This window comes from Leptonychotes weddellii, chromosome 7, assembly GCF_054177405.1.
Source record: "Leptonychotes weddellii isolate Sample4059 chromosome 7, ASM5417740v2, whole genome shotgun sequence".
In the NCBI taxonomy this organism is placed as follows: Eukaryota; Metazoa; Chordata; class Mammalia; order Carnivora; family Phocidae; genus Leptonychotes; species Leptonychotes weddellii.
In genome coordinates, this window is record NC_138375.1 from 133,109,337 (window position 1) to 133,129,398 (window position 20,062).

The 20,062-nt window shown below is 55.6% G+C and overlaps 1 protein-coding gene across 1 annotated transcript in view; it reads left to right on the forward strand.

The window, feature by feature from the left end:
• ADAMTS2 (ADAM metallopeptidase with thrombospondin type 1 motif 2) overlaps positions 1–20,062 on the forward strand; it is a 205,635-nt gene that overhangs the window by 113,164 nt on the left and 72,409 nt on the right. The window contains exon 4 of the mRNA XM_081825628.1: positions 5,626–5,828. Coding sequence (XP_081681754.1) covers positions 5,626–5,828 — 203 coding nt within the window. The remainder of the gene's footprint in view (positions 1–5,625; positions 5,829–20,062) is intronic.

The window sequence follows — 20,062 nt, forward strand, 5'->3', positions numbered from 1 at the left end:
GGGCGCCTGGGTGGCTCAGTTGGTTAAACGACTGCCTTCGGCTCAGGTCATGATCCTGGAGTCCCGGGATCGAGTCCCGCATCGGGCTCTCTGCTCAGCAAGGGGTCTGCTTCTCCCTCTGACCCTCTTCCCTCTCGTGCTCTCTGTCTCTCATTCTCTCTCTCTCAAATAAATAAATAAAATCTTTAAAAAAAAAAAAAAGACTGTATCTTTAATTTCTGGTGTTTGGGGTTTGAGGGCATTTCCTCTTCGTGTTTTCTCTGATTTTATCTCGTGGTGGTGACCGTGGACTTCATTTTTGAGTTTTCTTGCTTGTCCTAATACATAGTCACACTTGGGACTTGTCCCGTGTGTGCTTGGAGAGGGCACGTTTTCGGGTTGCTGGGCTTAAGCACTAGGCTGTCTCAGTCATGCAGATCCCCGACAGCCCTACCTCACGTTTAATCTAATTCATCTATTGTTTTCTGGAATAAATGTATAAAAATGCACACAGAACTGCGGTTTGTCTCTTTTTCCTCAGGAAACAGGTTGAAGCTTTGTTAGGTTCATAAAGTTCCCTGTCTTTGATATCTTCTCAATGCGTTGTTGGTCGGTTTATCCCATTAATGCCTCGGATTATATGTTATCTCATAAATACCATTAGGCCTGCTTTTTTGTTATTGTTATTGTTGGCAATTACATGGTACCCCTCTCGTTGCCCCCTTCGTGTTAACTCCCCCTGGGTCATTTTATCTTAGCTTTGTCGTGTGTAAGTAAGTTATGGCTGGATTTTGCACCAGCCCCTCTGCCCGTCCCCTCACTTTTGCTCCTGCCGCCCCTGCCCAGTCTGGCCTTCCTGGCCCTCCTGCACCTACCTCTCCTGCAGGCCCCGCTGCGGGGCGCTGGGCTCCCTCCTGCTGCCTCTCCGCCCTGGCTCCTTGCCCTCCCAGCCCTGCCGTGCCTTGTCGGGCACTTGGGAAACTGAGGCACACACAAGACCTCATAGCCCTTGTCTTCCGGGGGGGGCCTCTCTCCAAGGCCCAAGCAGATTCACAAATGAGATTAGAACCGCAAGTGGTGGGGTGTTTTATGAAGGAAGAAAACAAGGTGCTTGTCAGGGAGACGTTGGGGGAGGGGAGAGCCTAGTTTAATGAGGATGAAATATGCCTCGTTCCCCTGAGGAGGTGACATTTCAGTTGACACCTGAAGGAGGAGAGGGGGCAGGTCCAGTGAGAAGTGGGGATGATGATTCCATGGGTAAGGGGCAGCAGTCTTCCGTTGTCACTGCGAAGTGTCTTCTCAAGGCTCTGTGCGCCCCATCCCCCCAGAGACGTGCAGCCCGCTCTGTGGGGCAGGCAGATGGGACCGCGCGTGTCCTTGAGGCCGGTGCAGGGGGGCTGCAGGCCTCCTTCCCTCCGGGCCTTTGGAGGGGCTCCCCCTGGGCCTGGTGGGGAGTGCTAACTTTGGGGAGCAGCAGGAAGGGTGGCCCAGGTCAAGAGGTCAGCGTGGCACAGTCCTGGCTGTGGGATTTGCAAACACACAGGTGCCCTTGAACCTACAAAATCCGTGCCTCCCGCACAAGGCTCCTGAGGCCTTTGCAGAGTCGGGACCCGGTGGGCTCTCTTCTCCAGGCTCAACCTTTATGTTTCTACCAGTTTCTGTTTCCCCAACCCATCCCTCAGGGCTGGTGAAGGGCGGGGACGGCTCTGGGGCTTGTTAACGTGGGATCCCATGGCCCAGGCTGGGCCCCAGCTCCTCCTTGACTGTGTGGCTTGTCTAAGTCACTTAATCTTTCTGCTCCTGGGGCTCCTTGATGCTAAAATGGGGACAGAAATGAGGGCAGTGAGGAGCCTTCTCCTCACGGTTGGGATCAGGTGGTTGCTGGGGTGGCAGAGGTTTGTCCCCGAGGCTACCCCCTGATGCGGGGCTTGCTACAGGGAGCACCCTGTGCTCCAAGGCCTTTGGATGAGCTTGGCCGCTGTGACCCACTGATTCCCCTGGAGGACAGGTGCTTTGGGATTCCCTGGATCCAATTCTGTTTCCCCTTATCCTGTCCTTTCCTTGATTCTCTGAGGCATCTTGCTTGATCCCCTCTGGAGACGGCTCTTGGAAGCTTCTTGCTTTGTCATCCTCTGCCTGAGACATGAGCAACACAAAGCCCCAGCTGCCATGCGAAGGGTCCCCCCAGCACAGGGCATGCTGGGAACTAAAATCCCTATTGTCACCCACTGGAACGATGGGGTCCCGCCACAGACGCCTTCAGTCTGGGGGGCCCCGGCCTGCAGGGATCCAGTCTTCTGTCTGTCATGGATCAGCCGCCTGTGGGGACCAGCAGCTTCTCGTGGGGGAGGCTGTGTGCAGAGGGCAAGAGGAGCTAGGGTGGTGCTGGCCTCCTGCCTCAGCAGGACATGGGCAGGGTGGACAGCTCATTATCCTGGCCTGAATCAGTAGCGAGGGATGGAGCAAAGGGCTGGGTGAGCTCTGTGTCACTGTGGCTTAGCACATGGGCTGCAGGCATGCAGGAGCTCCAGGGGGAGCAGGGGAGAGTGGCAAAGAGCCCACCCCCCTGACCCTGAGGGACTGAGAGGAGCAGAGACCCTTAGGCTGGGTGAGCAAGCCAGTGCACACGGACAGGCCCAGAAGGCCAGCCTTGGTGTCAGGGAACTCCTAGGCAGCTGGCCCAGGACCAGACAGGAGCTGGAGCTCCCTGCAGCAGGACTTGGTGTGAGGGACAGGCCTGCGAGGACTGGGGTGTGGTCGGGGTCTCTGCCTGGCCTGGGCTTCAGAACTGAGCCCATTGTCGGGAAACGGAAGAAATAGCCAAGACTGACACGGTGGAAGGAATGTTAGCCTGGCTGCTCGTGTGGCCCTGGGCCTGGGGACTTGGCAGACCCCCCATGTCCTGCCAGGCCTGAGCAGGGCTGAGGCTTCCAGGGGCTGGACTGAAGGGCAGGGCTGTCACCTGCCCCTCTCCTCATCTGCACTTTGACCTTGGGGCATCCCTACAGGGCTTGGGTCTTGGGGGAAGGTGTTCCAGAACATCATGTCCAAGTCACGCCCCCAAATCATCATGATTAAAGTAACAACTAGAACAGTAATAATTACGCTTGGGGTGAAATTGTCATTTCTGTCGCATCTTTAGAACACGTTGCTGTTTTTAATGGACCTGTAACATGAATTGAGCCAAACACTGTGCTTGCTTGGCAAGAAGCAGCTACAGGATGCGTCCCAGCCAACCTGGCGTGGTGGCAGGCCCTTCACCCCCCCGCCCCACAGGGAGCATTGGGAGGGGGGCACTGCACGGCAGCTCCCAGGGTTAGGGTCAGGGGCGCACTCTGACGCCTTCAGGGGCCAGGAGGGCAGCGAGGGCAGCAGGCCAGGTGGCCTGGGGATGCGGGCCCTGTGTGTCCTGTCAATCCACAGCCTGGTGTTACCTGCCCGTCACCTCCCCTCAACCCCGTGACCCCATGTCCTGATTCCTCAAGAGAAGATGGCTATTCTAGATTTTGTTTAACATGAACTCTCCCAATTTTGAAGTACTGTCAACCAAATACGATATTTTTAAAACACTGCGTGGCCCTAACACGTGTCTCTGTGGTCTGGTTTTGCCCCGGGGACCACCCATCAGTGACCCCTGGCTTTGACAGGGGCAGAAGGAAACGTCTAGCCTCTTCCCCAGGGAAGGATTTTTTTTTTTTTTTTAGTGGAAATTACCATTTTTCTGCTTCCCAAGGTGGTTCTGAAGGTGAGCTGTCCCTGCTGGTTGGAAATGCAAAGAAATAAATGTGTAAAAATAGAGTAGCAGTTCCTCAAACCCCCTGTCAGGTTTAAGTAGCTGGTGTCTCCTCTGGGAGCGGCACGGCTGGCCCTGAATCATCGTCAGGCAGCCCAGCAGAATGAGCAGCTCTGCACGGGGCTGTCTGCACGCCTGCCCTCCCGCTCCCCGCCCCGCCCCTGGAGGGGCCCCATGCGTGTGCGTGTCAGCGCGCCCCGGGGGCGGCAGGGCCGGGGCAAGGGGCATGAGGACCCCCAGGTAGTACCGGAATACAAGCAGCCGCTCAGCCCTGGCCCGACTTAGTCGTTCGTTCTTTCAGAGCCCCCGCCCCCTGCTTCTGTTCCATCTCCTTCACCCCCCACTTACCCTCCTCGGTGCCTGTCCCGTGGCCAGGTGGCAGCTCTGTGCCTCAAAGAGCTCCTGGCTGAGAGTCAGGTCCGTTAGTCTTTCTGTCTGTAGAGTAGGGACAGTTGTGCACGCCACAGAGGCCCGTTTGTCAGGCCTGGCTGCGGAGACCCGTGCGCAGGGCTGAGTGGTGGGGCGGGACTGGAGCGCAGGCTGCCTCGCCTGACTCTGAGCGGCCACGCTGCCTTGAGAGGCCCTGTTCTGCCTCCAGCATCTGCCGTGTGCCACTGGGACACGGAGGTCCTGCTCCCGTCTGCAGGAGGCAGCAGACGAGAGGCTTCGGGGACAAGTGAGAATTATTCTGGAAGACGCTTTGTAGAGCGGTGGTTCTGCAGGGGGCATCGACGCCACCTCCAGCTGCAGGGGCCACAGGGACCAGACACCACACCCTGGGTGGGTGGAGACACGAAGACCTGAGATCTTAGGCCCTTCCCAGGGCAGGTGTCTGGGAATGCCAAGAAGCAGGAGCCCGGGGTCAGGACCCCAGCACAGACATGGAGACCAGTACAGGACGTAGAGGGGCTTCCAGAAGGCTTTGGCCCTGGGACTAGCAGGCAGTGTGGTCTGGGGCCGCTAACAGTGACAAAGGCCAGCCCGGGCCGTTCGGCTGCCACCCTGAGAGGTGGGGCCAGGGAAGGGCTGTGAGCCTGAGCTCTGGTCCGGGGTGGGCTCCAGGCCCGGTAGGTGGGGGGAAAGGAGAAGAGAGCCGAGGCAGACACCACAGCTGTGCAGACAGCAAGATGACTTTCTGGGGCCCTCCGTTGAGGCCCCTGGGGCCCCCTCCCACACCCCAGGCAGACTGTGAGGGAGCTGTCACCAGAGGGCCCTGGTCTCCTGCACAGTTCAGTCAGGCAACCACCCACCTCCCCGGCCTGTGGCCAGGGTTAGACACGGTTCACCTGGAGAGGGGCACCCATGGGAGGTCTCGACCCTGGAGGGGGCAGGTAGGCCTGGCCCACAGATGAGGGGCCTTGCTTCAGTGGAGGAAAGTTCTAGAAGGGGAGCTGCCTAGGGAGACACCGTGGGACACACACTACCAGGGCTGGGCCTCGGTCTCCCTGGTTATAATGTGGTGGCCCTAACGGGGAGACTGGCCCTGTGGCACCTGGGCAGCTCTTCTCGGGTATTCAGGTGTGTAAGCAGGTGAAAAGAGCTGGTGCTGGCCATGCCTGCTGCCAGCAGCACACTCTCAGCCTCTCCATTCATCGCTGGGTGCCAGGCCCGGGCTCGGTGATGGCTGTGGACTTGGTTTCCATGTTTCTGCGTCTGAGCCCACTTGGCATGCACTCTGCCCTCACAGAATCTCAGTTCGTTCTGTAAAATGGGGACTGTGTGGGTACTGTGTGAGTTTTCCCCAAGATGATGGCCAGGCTGCTGCCGAGTTGCACCCACGTGGGGTTTTGCCCGTTCGGGCGTCCCTGGTGAGCCTGGGCTGCCACTTCAGACTGTGTCCTCTGTCCTTCCAGGGGCCCTGCCGGGCAGCCTGGGTAACCTCAGCCGTGCCCTGGGTGTCCTGGAGGAGCGTGTCAATGGCTCGAGGCGCAGGGCGCGAAGGCATGCTACCGACGGCGACTACAACATCGAGGTCCTGCTGGGCGTGGACGACTCTGTGGTCCAGTTCCACGGGAAGGAGCACGTGCAGAAGTACCTGCTCACGCTCATGAACATTGTAAGTGGGAGCCGGTGGCTGGGCTGGAGTGGTGGGGCTGACGGAGAGGTAACCAGGTCCATGGGCAAGGCTCCCCGGGGCCCCGGTGGAGAGGCAGGTCAGGGGCAAGAGGATGCGAATGAGCCGATGGCTGGGCCGAGAGACCCCTGCCCGCCTGCCCACCTTCCTCTCTGCCGGCCTTAGGTGAGTCATCGACCTTCCAGAACTCTGCCCTCTCGTCCGCAGAGTGGGGCCGACGTCCGGTAGGTTTGCAGAGTGTGTTCTGTTTTGGAGAGTGTTGTCACACCTAATCTCATCTCATTTTTGAAAAGTACCTTTAATGTAAAAATAATAAAATGTCCTCCTACTGTCATGAGTGACTATGTGCCCGGCCCGTGCTGGACATTTACTACACATCATTGTAGGCAGTCTTCACACTAACTCCACGAGCCTGGTAATTTAAAATCTTGCCTGCCTTGAAAACGTGCGCTCTTCCTCAAGCGTTACACTGCCTTCCAGTCCAGCCGAGGGTCCTGCCGAAGGAGAACTATTTTCTATAGTCACACCACCTCTCCTGACACCAGATGTGTGGGTTTTCCGCACCAAGCACTTCCAACAACTAACTATTCGAGGTTAGCATGGACCCCACGGGGCAAGACTGGCCCCACTTTGGACGCCCCTTACAAATCCCGGCTTGTCACCTGTATGATCTGAGTGGAAGACCCAACCAGCCATAAATCAAGGGTTCCCATGACCCCCTCCTCAGGTTCACACGTTTGCCGGCACAGTTCACAGAACTCAGGGAAACCCTCCTTACTACCAGTGGTATATTCTAAAGGATGCAAGTCCAGAACAGTCGAAAGGCAGGGATGCCTGGGGCAAGGCAGGTGGGAGGGGGTTGAGAGCTTCCCTGCCCTCTCTGGGCGCACCAGCCTCCCAGCACCTCGGTGTGCTCACCCAGCTGGAAGCTCACAGAACTCCACTGTTTAGGGGTTTTGTGGAGGTTTTATTGGCCGTGGGTGATTGAACTCAATCCCCAGCTCCTCTTTTTCCCTAGACGCCCTCGGGGTGGGGGCAGGGGGCAGTGCTGGAAGTTCCAACCTTCCGATCACCTGGTGGGTTCCTCTGGCAGCCGGCCCCCCGTCCTGAGCCCAGCAAGAGTCACCTCATCAGCATAAAACTCAGGTACAGGTGAAGGGCTGCTCCTGTCACCCCCGTCCCTCGGACATTACAGGGTTTGGGAGGTCTGTGTCAGGAACTGGCGGCGGGGGGGAGGCAGAGACCAATATGTGTTTATAATTACTATGTCACACGTGACTTGACTACCTGGTGGGGAGGGTCTCTGTGTCACACATCCCTCGTGCTGCATGAGCCAGGAGGAGGAAGTCTCGAACTTTCTCTTGGTTTTGCCAGTTAACTTCAGTTTATTCATGTACACCCTTAGGCTCCGACTGTACCCCAACTTTGGATAATAGGATGGTTTGGTTAGCTTCTTGAAAAGCCTGAGAAATGCAAACAGTCTTAAATTGAAACACATTTTATCATAGCAAAAAAAAAAAAAAAAAAAGACTTTTAGGAGATAAATTGGAGGAGCTGAGGAAAAGTAGTAATTGGGTCAAGTCTTTTTTCCCTGTGGCATCCAGCAAGCATTTATCGGATGCATGCTTGTCCCAGGGCATGGCTGCCAGCCAGGGGCTCAGGGAGAAGGGGGTATGTCTGCCCCTCTAACTGCCCCTCTAACCTGCGCTCCACCTCCCAGTGTGGTGGGGGAGATGAGGCGCTCTGCTTGGGCATGTGTTGCCCTGACAATTAATACCCCGTAAGACTGGCTGTCTGTCCTCATTCAGGGCCGTGTACACCTCGGAGAGAGTCCCGGGGGCTGATGGCAGTCACACCCTCTTTGGTGGTCCTGGGGAGGAGGGAGATTGAGGAACCGTGAGTACGTGAGACAGGATGACCTCCCAGGGCAACGCTGTCAACAGAACCTCTGCATGCTGGAGATGCTCACAATTCTGTGCTGCACGATGCAACAGCCACTAGCCAGCCCTCGAGCACTTAAAACGTGGCTGACGTGATGGGAGAACCCAATTTTCATCTCCTTTTATTCTCAATAGAATTTTAAAATTTTAATTAAACGGTTTTTTGACTGTGGTAAAATACATGTAAAATTGATCACCTTCGCCATTTTCAAGCGTACCGTTCTGCGGCATGAACTACGTTCCCACTGCCGTGCAAACCATCACCACCGTCCATCCCCAAAGTTTTTCATCTTGCAGAGCGGAAACTGACCCCATTAAACACTAACCCCCACCGTCCTCTCCTCAGGCCCCCTGACAACCACCATTCTGCTGTCTCTGTGATGGCGACTACTCTAGGTACCTCATATAAGAGGACTGTTTGTCTCTGTGACCGGCTCATTTCACTTAGCGTAATGTCCTCCAGGTCCATCCCTGTCGTGGCATGTGCCAGAATGTCCTTGTCTTCAGAGCTGAGGAATAGCCCGTTGTGTGTCTCTGCCACGTTGTGTTTCTTCATTCCCCTGTCGAGGGGCACTGGAGCGGTTCCCACTTCTTGGTTATTGTGAATAATGCAGCCGTGCACATGGGTGTGCAAATATCTCTTCATGTCCCTGCCCTCAGTTCTTTGGGTATACAGCCAGGAGTGGAGCTTCAGGATTCTAGGGTAGCTCTATTTTTTATTTTTTGAGGAACCCCCATACTGTTTTCCACAGCGGCCGCACCATTTTACATCCCCTCCCAACAGGGCCTGAGGTTTCAGTTTCTCCACATCCTCACCAACATTTGTTATTTTTGATGGCAGCCATTCAATGGATGATTGAATTTCTTTGTAATTAAGTTACATTTGGATTTAGATCACCATCGTGGTCAGTGGCTCCCGTCTTGTGGCCTTGAGACCCTAGGGTGCTGGCTTGCTTGGAGCTGCAACTGGAGCCCTGAGTGGCCCTGGAAGGCCTGGCCAGGGCAGGTCTCCCTCCCTCTGGAAGTACACAGCTGGTTATGGGACTTCCCAGCCCAGGGCCAAGCCAGCAACGTGGAGGACAGATGTGGCGGCAGCTGGCCCGGACTGTGCTCCAAGTGAGGCATTTGGTCAGCTGTGAGGTCATCCAGGGCCAGGGTGGAAACACTTTCTGCTTCTGAGGCTTAGGGACCAGCCCTGGATGGACACAGCCTGTCCCCTGAAGAAGACCACAAAGGCCCTGGGAGGAAGGTCTGGTGGGGGTTCTCGCAACTCTCTTGGGCAACGCGCAGCTAGGCTGGTTTCCCTCACTGCTCAGGGTGATTCTGCCTGTAGGGCTCCCTTTGCGGTCTCCTTGTGACAGAGTCTGGGCTGGGATGTGTGGGTCCTGGTGTGACATAGACATTTCAGGCTCCTCAGATATCCACATGCTCCCCTCCCTTGCACCTAATCTGGGGCTGTGTGGCTAGTTTTGTCTAATGGCCTTTGTGTAAGGAATTGATGTGTGTCACCTCTTGGTCAAGGCGGTTAAGAGCCAATGTGTCCCTTTCCTCTTTTCTTTCCCTAACATAGTGATCTTGGGAGCCATACGTCCCAGTAGGCACAGGTACAAAATGGGGCAGGACTGTGATGTGTATAAGGAAACACATACCAGCTTTACTGTGTTAAGCTCCTGATGGGGTGGAGACTTTGTTACGCAGCATGGCTCATCTTGTGCTGACTAATACACCTGGCACCTGACCACTGAGTCAACAAATGTTGGGCATCTTCTATATGTCAGGCAAGGGGCATAGCTGTGAGCAAGAAAGGACATAGCCATAGCTTGTATTCTGGTGAGGGACACAGACAATATTCAAGTGAAAAGCAAAAGAGATAATCGCAGATAAATACAATGAAAGAGATAACATAGGGAGGTGGAGAAGGGCTGGGAAAGGTGGGCCACTTTATACAGGTGGTCAGCGAGGACATGCACAGAAAGTAACATTGGAGTAAGACTTGACTGATAGTGGATGACTGTGGGAAGGGTCAGGATAGAGTGTTCAGAGGAAACGGGTGGTGCAAAGGCCCTGAGGTGGCAAGAACGAGGTCAGCACATTTGAAAGTGTGAGAAGGGGCTCATGTGGGGAACAAAGGGCCCAGGTAGGAAGGGAAGTTGCCAGTGAGCAGGGCCAGTCACTGGATGTGGAGAGGGACTTGGATGTGATCTTAAGGGCAGTGGGAAATTGCTAGAGGTGCCATTTCCTTTCCTGTATTTACGGGCAAGACATTTTATTCCCTTTTTTTTCATAGGGAAATGGGAGTTAATCGATCTGTCCTTCTTTCCATCTCGGACTGTCTGGAAGATGAGAAGAGTTGGAAATGTTTGCTGAGCCTCACAAGGGCCACTTGGGTGCAGAAAAGGTCTCACGGCATTCAGACTACCCCCACCACTCAACCCATTCCAGCACCTCCTGCCAGGTCCCATTTCCTTCTTTTCCTCCCTAAATCTAGAAAAATAACATTCTTTGTTTATTAAAAGATACTGTATCTAACACAGACAACATATTATTTATGATGGAAAATTAGAATATATTCCTGTAGGTGTGTGAATATTTTCTCCTACTATCTAATTTTAATGGTGGCATCATATCAAATCACATAGCACACATAGACATCACTTTTTATGTAATTGATTATTGATATGACATATTCATATAACAAAAGTAATTTCTCTACTAGAGGTCAGATCAGCCACTAAGCTGTAATGAACATCGTTACAGCTAAATCTATCACTTGTCCTTTACTATTTCCTTAAACTGCGTCCCTGAAAGTGCAATGCCTGGTCAACAGGTATGTGCATTCTAAAGCTTTCTATGCCAGAATGTTCTCTGTTAGGGTTTCACCTCTTCACACTCCATTAAGCAAATGCCTGTCTCCCCTCCTCCTCATACCACTGAATCCTTTTCAGCTATGGTAATTTGAAAGCTATAGCTGGGATATGCTTTTTGTCATTAAGTTGTATTTATTTGATGGTAATGAGGTTGCAGCTGTAAAAAAATATATATATACTTAAAAACAGCGATCATCTTCCATGTTTAGGATGGTCCTATCCATGTCCTTTATTCTATTGGGATATTAGTTTCTTTCTTGTCAGTTTGAAGAATCTTTATATTAGAATAGGCTAACTTTTTTGTTTGTCATGTGGGTGGGAAATATTCTCCATAGTTTGGTTCTTTGCCCTTTGTTTTGTTTGGGGGCAGTTTGCAGTGGTTTACATTTTTGTGTGTAGTGGTGTCCTGAGATCTTTCTCTCCTCAGCTTTTCCCTTGGGTGCTGTGTCTGGTACTTCATGTCCTCCCCCAGCAGTTAATCTTCTGGAATTTCGCCCCAGTCACCCTGGCAGACTCCCATGGCTTGTCAGCAGCATCATTTCCCAATCCCGTGGCCTTGCACTGACCACCTGGCCTTTTTTGCTGAGTTCAGCCACAGCAGCCCTATACTCAGAATGTCTCCTATTATCAAATCCCTGCGGCCCAGGGTAAATTGAAGATATGGGCCCTGGTCACTGGCCCACGAACTCGGGAACATGAGCCCTGCACTGAGACCCCCGCAGCCCAGCCCGACCATCTCCAGAAACCTGATGTGGCCTGTGCATCCTGCTTCAGGGCCCCATTCTCCAAGGCCCTTCTTCATCCTCTGCTTGTCCAGAGGCTCAGCCCAAAGCTATACCCACTCTTGGCTTTCTGCTGAGATGAAGAAGTCTGTGCGGAAGAGGGTACTGGGGCCTTCTAAGCACTGGGGCCAGGCTGTGGGCAGTGACCTCATCCTCTGGGGCCCTCACACTGGTTTTTAGCTCTCAGACGCCAGAGCCTCAAAGGTTGCTGGCAAACCCCAGGATGAGGCCCCGTCCCCTTGGCCCAGGGATCCTTAGCCTAGTCAGAGAGGCTTGGGAAGCCCGTCCGAGAACCTCTATCCAGTGCTCAAGGGTGGAAGGGTCTCCCCTCCCACCGCTAGGAGGGCTGTGAGGGCAGAACGAGGAGATGTGGCCAGCGATGTGGCCTGTCTAGCCACACTGGCTCCTTCAGGCCCCCGTTCCCGCACCACTGCTTGGCCTGGGCTCCCTGCCTCGATGTGGCTCTCCACAGCTGGCCTCCCTCTGCTGTCATCCCATTCCTGCTTCTGCTCCTCCCTGCCTTCACCCCTGGCTCACACTGTGGCCTCCACTGGACCCAGCCCTGGGAAGGAGGAGCCTCCCTCTGCCCAGGACTCCCCTCATCCGCAGACTCTCTCAGTGCACTGGGACCTGCTGTTCCGTTTGACCCTTTCTCCTTAGAAACGTGCTCCCTGCTGTGTCTGGTGCTCCTAGGCTGGGCTGCGGACAACATGCCTGAACACACCTGCTGGGTGTATTGGGGCATCACCACATTTTCCCAGGCCTGCTCTGCCAGCCCCTGAGCTAGTCTCTGCTTCCAAACTTGGTGTGGTGGCCATGTGTGCCTGGAAGCCCCAGGAACCATGCTAGGATGTGGCCTCCGTGTTCGTGGCCCCTCCAGTTACCTTGCAGGCACAGATGGTGGCTATTCTCCTGGCTCAGGTGACGAATACCTCAGGGGAGGACTGGAGACCTGATTAAAGGAACATGCTCACACGTGCATTTTGAGAAAAGTACAATTTGTGCCAAGACTTCAAGAAATCTACAACCTGGGCCCAAAGCCATGTGCTTCTTCTGGGGCTTATAGCCTTTAGCTGAAGCACTAACTAATCCTGCTCTTCTCTGAGAAACCAGAGGCCTTGGTGTGTTGCTTGGGATCTCAGTGTCCACAAAGACCTAGAACTGCCTAGGGAGCTGCTGGTCCCGTTGCCCTCCTTGCAGGTGTGAGGCAGACTACCGCGGTCGGTGATGGCCTGCCCCGGAAGGTGGCCCACGGTCCTCTCTTTGTCCCTGGGAATGTCCTCCAGAGGCCACAGAGACCACCGAGGCCACCACGGTTTGGATGGCAAACATTTTAAAACATCAATTTTATATGAAACCAGCCTTGGGCATATTACTGAGCTAAAGCAAGATGCACAGAACTCTTCAAGATAAACAGAGATTCTAAAGTAAGATTGCCAAAACTACAGCCCAAGGGCCAAATCCGGCCCATCATCCTTTTTTTTAAATGAAGTTTTGGGGGCGCCTGGGTGGCTCAGTTGGTTAAGCGACTGCCTTCGGCTCAGGTCATGATCCTGGAGTCCGGGGATCGAGTCCCGGGATCGAGTCCCGCATCGGGCTCCCTGCTCGGCAGGGGGTCTGCTTCTCCCTCTCCCACTCCCCGCTCTTGTGCTCTCTCTCTCTCTCACTCTCTTTCTCTCAAATAAATAAATAAAATCTTTAAAAAAAAATAAATGAAGTTTTGGGATACAGTCACATCCACTCATTTATGGATTGTCTGTGGCTGATTTTGTGCTATCGCATAGTGCACTGAACATAGTCACTCCCTGGTGCTCAGGAAATATTTGTTACCTGGCTCCAGAGAAATCTCCCACAGGCTTTGAGCTCGCCTTGTGGCCCCAGTGCTCTAGAGTTTGCATTCACATCCCACTGCATCAGTGAACTGGTGGTCCCTACGTACTTGGTAAAGAATGAGGACCAGCTTTGGAGTCAGAAGCAGCTACATCCTAATCCTAGCTTTTGTCTACCCAGCAAAGTTCCCGCCTTGTCCTGCACCTGGTTTCTTCCTCTTTACACCGTCCACAACCTCTGAGAACCATAAAGGCTTGCACGGTCCCCAGGAGATGAGGTTCGCCTCACCCTTTGCAGACCGTCAATTCTCTGCAGCTGGAGCAGCCCTTTCCTGCAGGCCACCGTCGGGGACCTCGCCCTTGAGCTGAGCTCCATCCTCTCCCTGCTCAGACCTCCGTCCACCCCCACCCCCACCCTAGCCTTGCTGGCTCAGTGGACCTGTGAGGTCACTTTGGGGATTCTTTCTAAAGCAATTAAATGAGCTGATCCTAATAATCATTTTAAAACAGCAGAGTAGGAAGAGCAGATTTCTAGGCAGACAGAGCTGTCTCTCCCAGCTCTGTTAACTGCCTGTGTTCCGGAAGAATTCCTGAGCCCCCAGATTATCTCTTCTGCGGACGGCAGACACACTCCTTAGGCCTACAGAGACTTGTGCTCCACAGAGGTCTCTGTGCTTTCAGGGTAGAGGCCATACCCTTTGACCTCCCCCCACCCCAGCATGGGGACAAGCCTCTGTACAGTATGTTCTTAAACAAGTTTTGTTGAATGAATGATTTCTCGCTGTGCCAGGATTCTGATATTTTTCCTCTTTTCTTTTCTAATTTAATCCAGAAATTGGCCTGGGTTTACCAAAGCCCTGCCAGGGTTTGCAAATAATCAGAGGCATAGAGGCTCCATTTCTCACCAACTTCCAAGAATGCTGGGGCCGTGTGGCGATGGTGGGGAAGGCAGTGGCAGGACCGGAATGTTTTCTGCCGGTCCCCCGGGGGACAGGGGGAGGGGGGCGGTGTCATCTCGTGAACTGGCCCTGGAATTGCAGACTAGCCAGGGTGAAGGCGCTGCCCCCAGGCCCTGTTCATGTGTCTCTGGCTCTGGTTCCTGGGAAAGAGAAAACCATCTCTGGAACCAGACGCTGAAACTGGCTTCCTGTAAGTTGAAGGGAAGTGAGCAGGGCTCTCCGGCAAGCAGGGGACACATTTGGGGTTGGGCCTGGCCGGAGCACAGGGTGGGAGAACGGGGAGCAGAAGTTCCCATCATGGCACGGCAGCTCCCCCGGGCCCCGGGCTGTGCTGGCGGCAAGGGCCATGGTGGGGCCTCCTCACGCGTGTCCCACTGGCCTGAGAACACGTCCTCGTGAGCTGCCGGGAGATACAGCAGTCAGGACCGGTGGTGTGTGTGTGAGGCCGAGAGAATGCTTGAGACAGGGCTGCACTCTCCTATGCTGACGGGAGCCAGGCGGGAGGCGTAGGCCCGGGTGAAGGAGGCCGTGGGCAGTAGGGAGTGGTGGGGACTGGAGCGCTGGGAGAGGCCACGCCCCCAGAGACCCCCTCCCGGGTCCCCCTCCCTTGTGGTCATGGAGGAAGAAGCAGATGCACTGTTGCCAGCTCTTTTTTTTTTTTTTTCATAAGAAGCTGGAAATCCAACTTTTATGGGAAATCTAATTATTTTTCAATGTCAGCAACAAATTGAAATTAAGACCTCACATTGCACAAGTGAATCAGAACATGACCGCAGGACAAGTCTGGCCGGTCAGCTGGTGGATGGTTCCTTCTGGCCTAGAAGAAAGGAGGCGACTGCCTGCCCTGCTGTGTCCTGTGATGGGGGATAATTAATGCCACCTCCCAGGGCTGGCGTGAGCGTGACTCGAGTTAAACACCAGGAAAGTGCTTCTCAGCGTGCCGGGCCCGCGGAGAGCATCCCGCGGACGTGAGCCACTCCTGGCTACGTGTTCGTGCATTGGGTGCTCTCTGAACCCCTGTCCTAAGTCGGGCCCCATTCTGGGCACTGGGGTACAGAAGTGAGCTGTCATGTCCCCATGCTTAGAGAGTTTGGAACGTGGGAGGGGTGGGGAGCAAGGAAGGGAAGAGTAATGACACCCTGGTTAATGCAAGTGCTGATTGTGCAAATAGAGGGCATTCTGGGGTCACAGGGAAGAGCGTCGCAGATGAGGGCCTCTTGAGCTGCCCCAGAGCAGAGGCAGGGGTCAACGAGGATAGGAACCTGGTGCATGCAGGTGTTGCTGAAGATGATAGAACAGCATGTGCCAAGGCCCAGTGGCATTGCTGCATCACAGTATGAGGTTGGGCCCCGCTGGGGTGTCGGTGCTGGGGTGAGGCAAGAGATGAGGTTGGCAAAGCCTTTTGTGTCAGGCTGAGGGGCACCAAAGGGGGTTGATGCCTGGGGTCCCCTGCCGTACTGTGACAGGGGAGTGATGAGGTTGGTTTGGGGTCTAAAAAGAGAAACTTCTCTCTTTGAGAGTGTGGGGCTTATGCCTTCTGTTATCAGAAACGCCTCCCCCCGAAGCCTGAGGAGACTGAGGTTTTATGCCTGGCAGCCCCGTGGGGGGAGGCACTCAGCTGATGTCTCCACATTGTCCCAGTGGCCCCGAGTCCCCTCTCCTGGACAAGCGAACCGAGGCTCGGAGGGGTTGGGTGTGCAGCCAGGCCATGGCAGATGGCATTCCTCCCTGGGGACCTGGCCCAGGTGCCTGTCCCCTCCCTGCTGTGGTGGCCTGAAGAGCGAGCGCTCCCGGATCCTTGAGGAAGAGCCAAGACACGTTCTCACCTCGGCTCTCGGATCTCCCAGCAGCGTCTGACATCACTCGCCCTTGCGCCAGACCATTTTCCATCGACCTCTGTGCCTCTCCTGGCTTTTCCCCTGGCTTTTCCATCTATTGTGCCTTCCTGTTCTAAGATTTGCTCGCTCACTCCTTCTTCCAACCAGTGATGTTTCCAGAACACCTGGCTGTCAGACGCAGCCGTAGGTGCTGGAATGTGCTGCTGAGGAAGCCCCAGAGGGGGTCGGGAGGGGGGTCCTGCCTGCACGGAGCTCACATTCCAGTGGGGGCGGGGTGGACGGTAGGACAGTAGAGACTCCCCCCGCCCCTGCAGTGATGATGATGTAGGTGGAGAAAGTTCCAATGTGGGGGGGGTACCCATGGTGCCTCTTCTTCCCTGAAGCCCGTGGCACCCCCCCACCCCCAGGATTCTCCCCGACCCCCCTCCCCTCTCCAGGAGGCTGCCTGACAGCTGATGTGGAAATCTCGGAGCAGCTTGCCCTTGGCCTCCCTGGGGGAGCTGACGGTTGTCAACGCGGGAGTTAGAGTCCCCATGGACAAGGAGGGCCAGGCATCATCACTCCTCGGAAAAAGCCAGAGGCAGCTGCAGACCCCAGCAAGGAGGTGACAGCTGAGCTGGAAAAGCAGACAGCGTGGCACCACACTGGGCCTCTGGTCTGGGCCAGCCTGGGCTGTCGCTGCCAGTCTGCTCCCTGGGTGTCAAGTTCCCGTGGAGTGATCCTGGGGGGTCCTGCTCCCCTGCCAGAGGGACGCTTGGTGGCGGGGCTCGGGAGGATTAGGAGTTCATAGAAAGGGGTCACACATTTAACGTCAATTTCAGGGGGTCTGCTTGCCTCATTTGCATGTTCAGCACCTAGCAAAGGGCCCAGCACATAGTAGGTGTTGAGTAAACACCTTTTGAATAAATGAGTGAGTGAGTGAATTCTCCTAAAGTGACTATGGTCCCACAGACTCCCATAAAAAGTAGACTCTACTTGTCCGTGGAAAAGTTGTCCCTGTAGGCTTAGTGTCCTTGTCCCTTCTTCCTTATGGCCAAAGCTTTTTCTCCACCGTAGACGCTAGAAGCTTGCATCATCAGCTCACAGGGACGCATGGCTTTAATTTCAGATTTGCCAAGTCACGCTCTCAAAAGCCTTTGCCCCAGCTCCCACTTACGCTTCAGTGGGTGAGTTTATCAATGTCTCTGAGCCTCAGTTTCCCCACTGGTAACACAGGGGTAGTAAAGCCCCCCGGAGAAGGGTGTGTGATGACGTGAGGAGCATGCCGCTCAGGTCTTGGAAGGTCACAGTGTACCGAGGGGCCACAGTCGTCCAAACCAGCCCAGCCCTTGTCCTCAAGAAGCTTGGCTCTCGTAGGGACACACTCACATGCTTTAGGTCAGTAAGGTGGACAAGGGCCCAGCTAGCGCCCTCTGCCTGGCTGGGGAGAAGGTCACAATGGAGGGGAGCCCAGAGCTGGTTCCATTCCCTGCAGAGGGAGCCACAGCCTTGGCATGTCCTGGGAAAGGGGCAGGTTGAGGGGGGCAGGCTTAGGGGGTTGAAGCCAGGAGACCTTGGGGGATGGAGCTGGCCAGATGGAGGGAGCTTGGGCTTCATCCTAAAGCTTTAAGAGCTAACAGGTTCTAGAGCCCCCCACCCCAGTTCTTGGGGCACAGGTCCAGCGGAGGGAGAGGGCAGCTAAAACAATCTAACAGACTCATGAGGGCATTTGAGATGGTGATGGTGGCAGAGGGAACAACCTGCTGGGGAGCAGCGTCCGAGTGAGCACAGCAAGCACCCAGCGAATGTGGGACACGGGCCTGGGGAGCAGGAGACAGCCAGGTGTGGGGGCAGGGCTGTGCATGTACCTCCTCCCTGCCCACGTCTGGCAACGAGAACTTGTGCCTCCAAGAAGTGTCCCTTTGGTCCCGGGTTCCCTGTGTAGCGGAGGGCGTTCATCTGCCTTCCCGTCCACCAGTTGGTTCCCTTGCTCCACACTTCGGGGTGTTTGGTCAGAGCCTGGGCCCAAGTGGGTTAAGGAAGGGCTGACAGGGGAGCTCGGTGACTCAGGCAGACTCTGGTGGTGGGAAGGGCCACGTGGCGCACGCAAGGACAGAACCGCATCCTACTGTGTTCATCCTTATGCCCTGGATGTTAGGAAGGGCGCTGAACGCGAGCGAATTACTCTCAGGGAGGGCTGTGTTCGTGGCACACAAGCCAGGTAGTGAGTCTAATGCTGTGAGGAGGCTTGGAGCAAAGCTTCTGAATTTTGCTGGGAGCTCCAAATTCCTCGTGAGCCCTGCCTGTGCCGGGGACACACATGACAGTCTAAACTCTTCTGGTTTTCTCAGGCTTTTCTGGGTCAGCGCCTGTTTGGCAGGGTCCCTCCCTTCCCCCTCATCTCGTGGAGACCCCTGGGGGCCCTGGCGGCAGTGGGGACGCTGGCCTGAGCCCTGGCCGTTTGTTTGGTGGGGGGAGGTCAGGTCTGGCCCCGGGACCCTTTACCTGGACTGCTCAGGTGTGCCAAGCCCCACCTGGTCCAGGTCAGGTGCTGTGATGCCCTGTCCCCTCTGCAGCCTCTCCCAGTCCACAGCCAGCATAAGACAGGCGGCGTCTGGAGCCCACGCACACCCCTCTGGGGCTGGGGGAGCCAGGCTGCTGCTCGGACCGGATCACTCACACCAGCACCCCCATTTCTCACCTGGCACTTAGAGCCACTTTGGGAGTGGACTGTGCCCTCAGAGTTCAAGCGGGAAGCCCATAGCCCTCAGAATCTATCTTTTGGACCCTAGAGGTGTGGGGGGGGCAGTGGCAGGGATGGGGCGCTGTGACCCTGGGTCTGACGTCCTGCCTCTTCTCAGCCCCCTCCCCTGACCTCCTTCATCAGTCAGGACACTTTCTCCTCCCCTGTTGCTGTCCCCAGGGATTTCCATGGCCACACCTCCTCACGATGGCATCTTCCCTCTCTCTTTCTTTGGCTCAAAATGGTGATAGGGCAGCAGAAAAATGTGAGTCATGGAAGGAAAAAGCATTGTTTTCAGATGACATCATGGTGCCCAGTTGAACACAGATGACAGAGATCACAGCACAGGGGTGAAGGTCATGTTCAAACTCAGACTGGATGGGGGGAGGTGAGGATGCCACGAGGGGCCCCTCCCCCAAAAGCTTCTGGGCAAGACGCCACGTCGGGTCCCTGGGGCTCTGTGGTCAGGTAGTGCCAAGGAGCTCCGGGGAACATCAGACAGAGAGGCGATGCCCCCGGGCTCTCCGGGGCTGGGGTTGCTGCCAGCAAGAATCAAGATCCCTGCCTTCCCTCTGCTCCTTCCCTGCCAGTGGCCTCAGGGGGACACCAGGCCCTGGCCTGCAGCCTCAGCAGAGTCCGTCCTTCCCTGTTCTGTAGCATTACCCCCTTTCTGATGAGCTGTTGGTCAGTGAGCAGGAACATCGGGTCCCACGTGGTGGGGTGGCTATCCCTTACCCGCAGCAGGGCCTGGCAGGGAGAACCCCCGGTGTGGGTCTCACACACACACACGCACGCACGCGCCTGGTGGGCGGCAGTGTGGGCTTCGGAAAATGCCTGGTGTGCACTGCAGCCCTGAGGAGAGCCCCCGGCGGGCCTGGGAGTGTACTATATGCCTGGGGTTTTGCTAGGTGCTTTGAATGCGATGTGAGGCCGGTCCTGGTGACAGCCTGAGGGGTGAAGTCCAGCATCACTGCCATTTCACGGATCAGGACACTGAACCGCAAACAGGCCACGTGCCAGGCCTGGGTCACAGGGCGGGAAGCCTGGAACCCGTGCGGCCCGATAGAGACAGGGAAGGGGCAGCTGCAGCAGTAATCAGCACCCACAGGGACTGTTTCCTAAGGCAGCTTTGCTTTTTGTTTGTCTGGTGAATATTTGTTGAGCCTCAACTGGGTTCTGGGCATCGAGCTGCTGGCCTGGGGGTGGAGGAGCCCTGTCTCCACCCTGGCAACCTGCAGACATGTCCCCAGTCCCAGCAGAGCATGGCCTGGCATGGGGT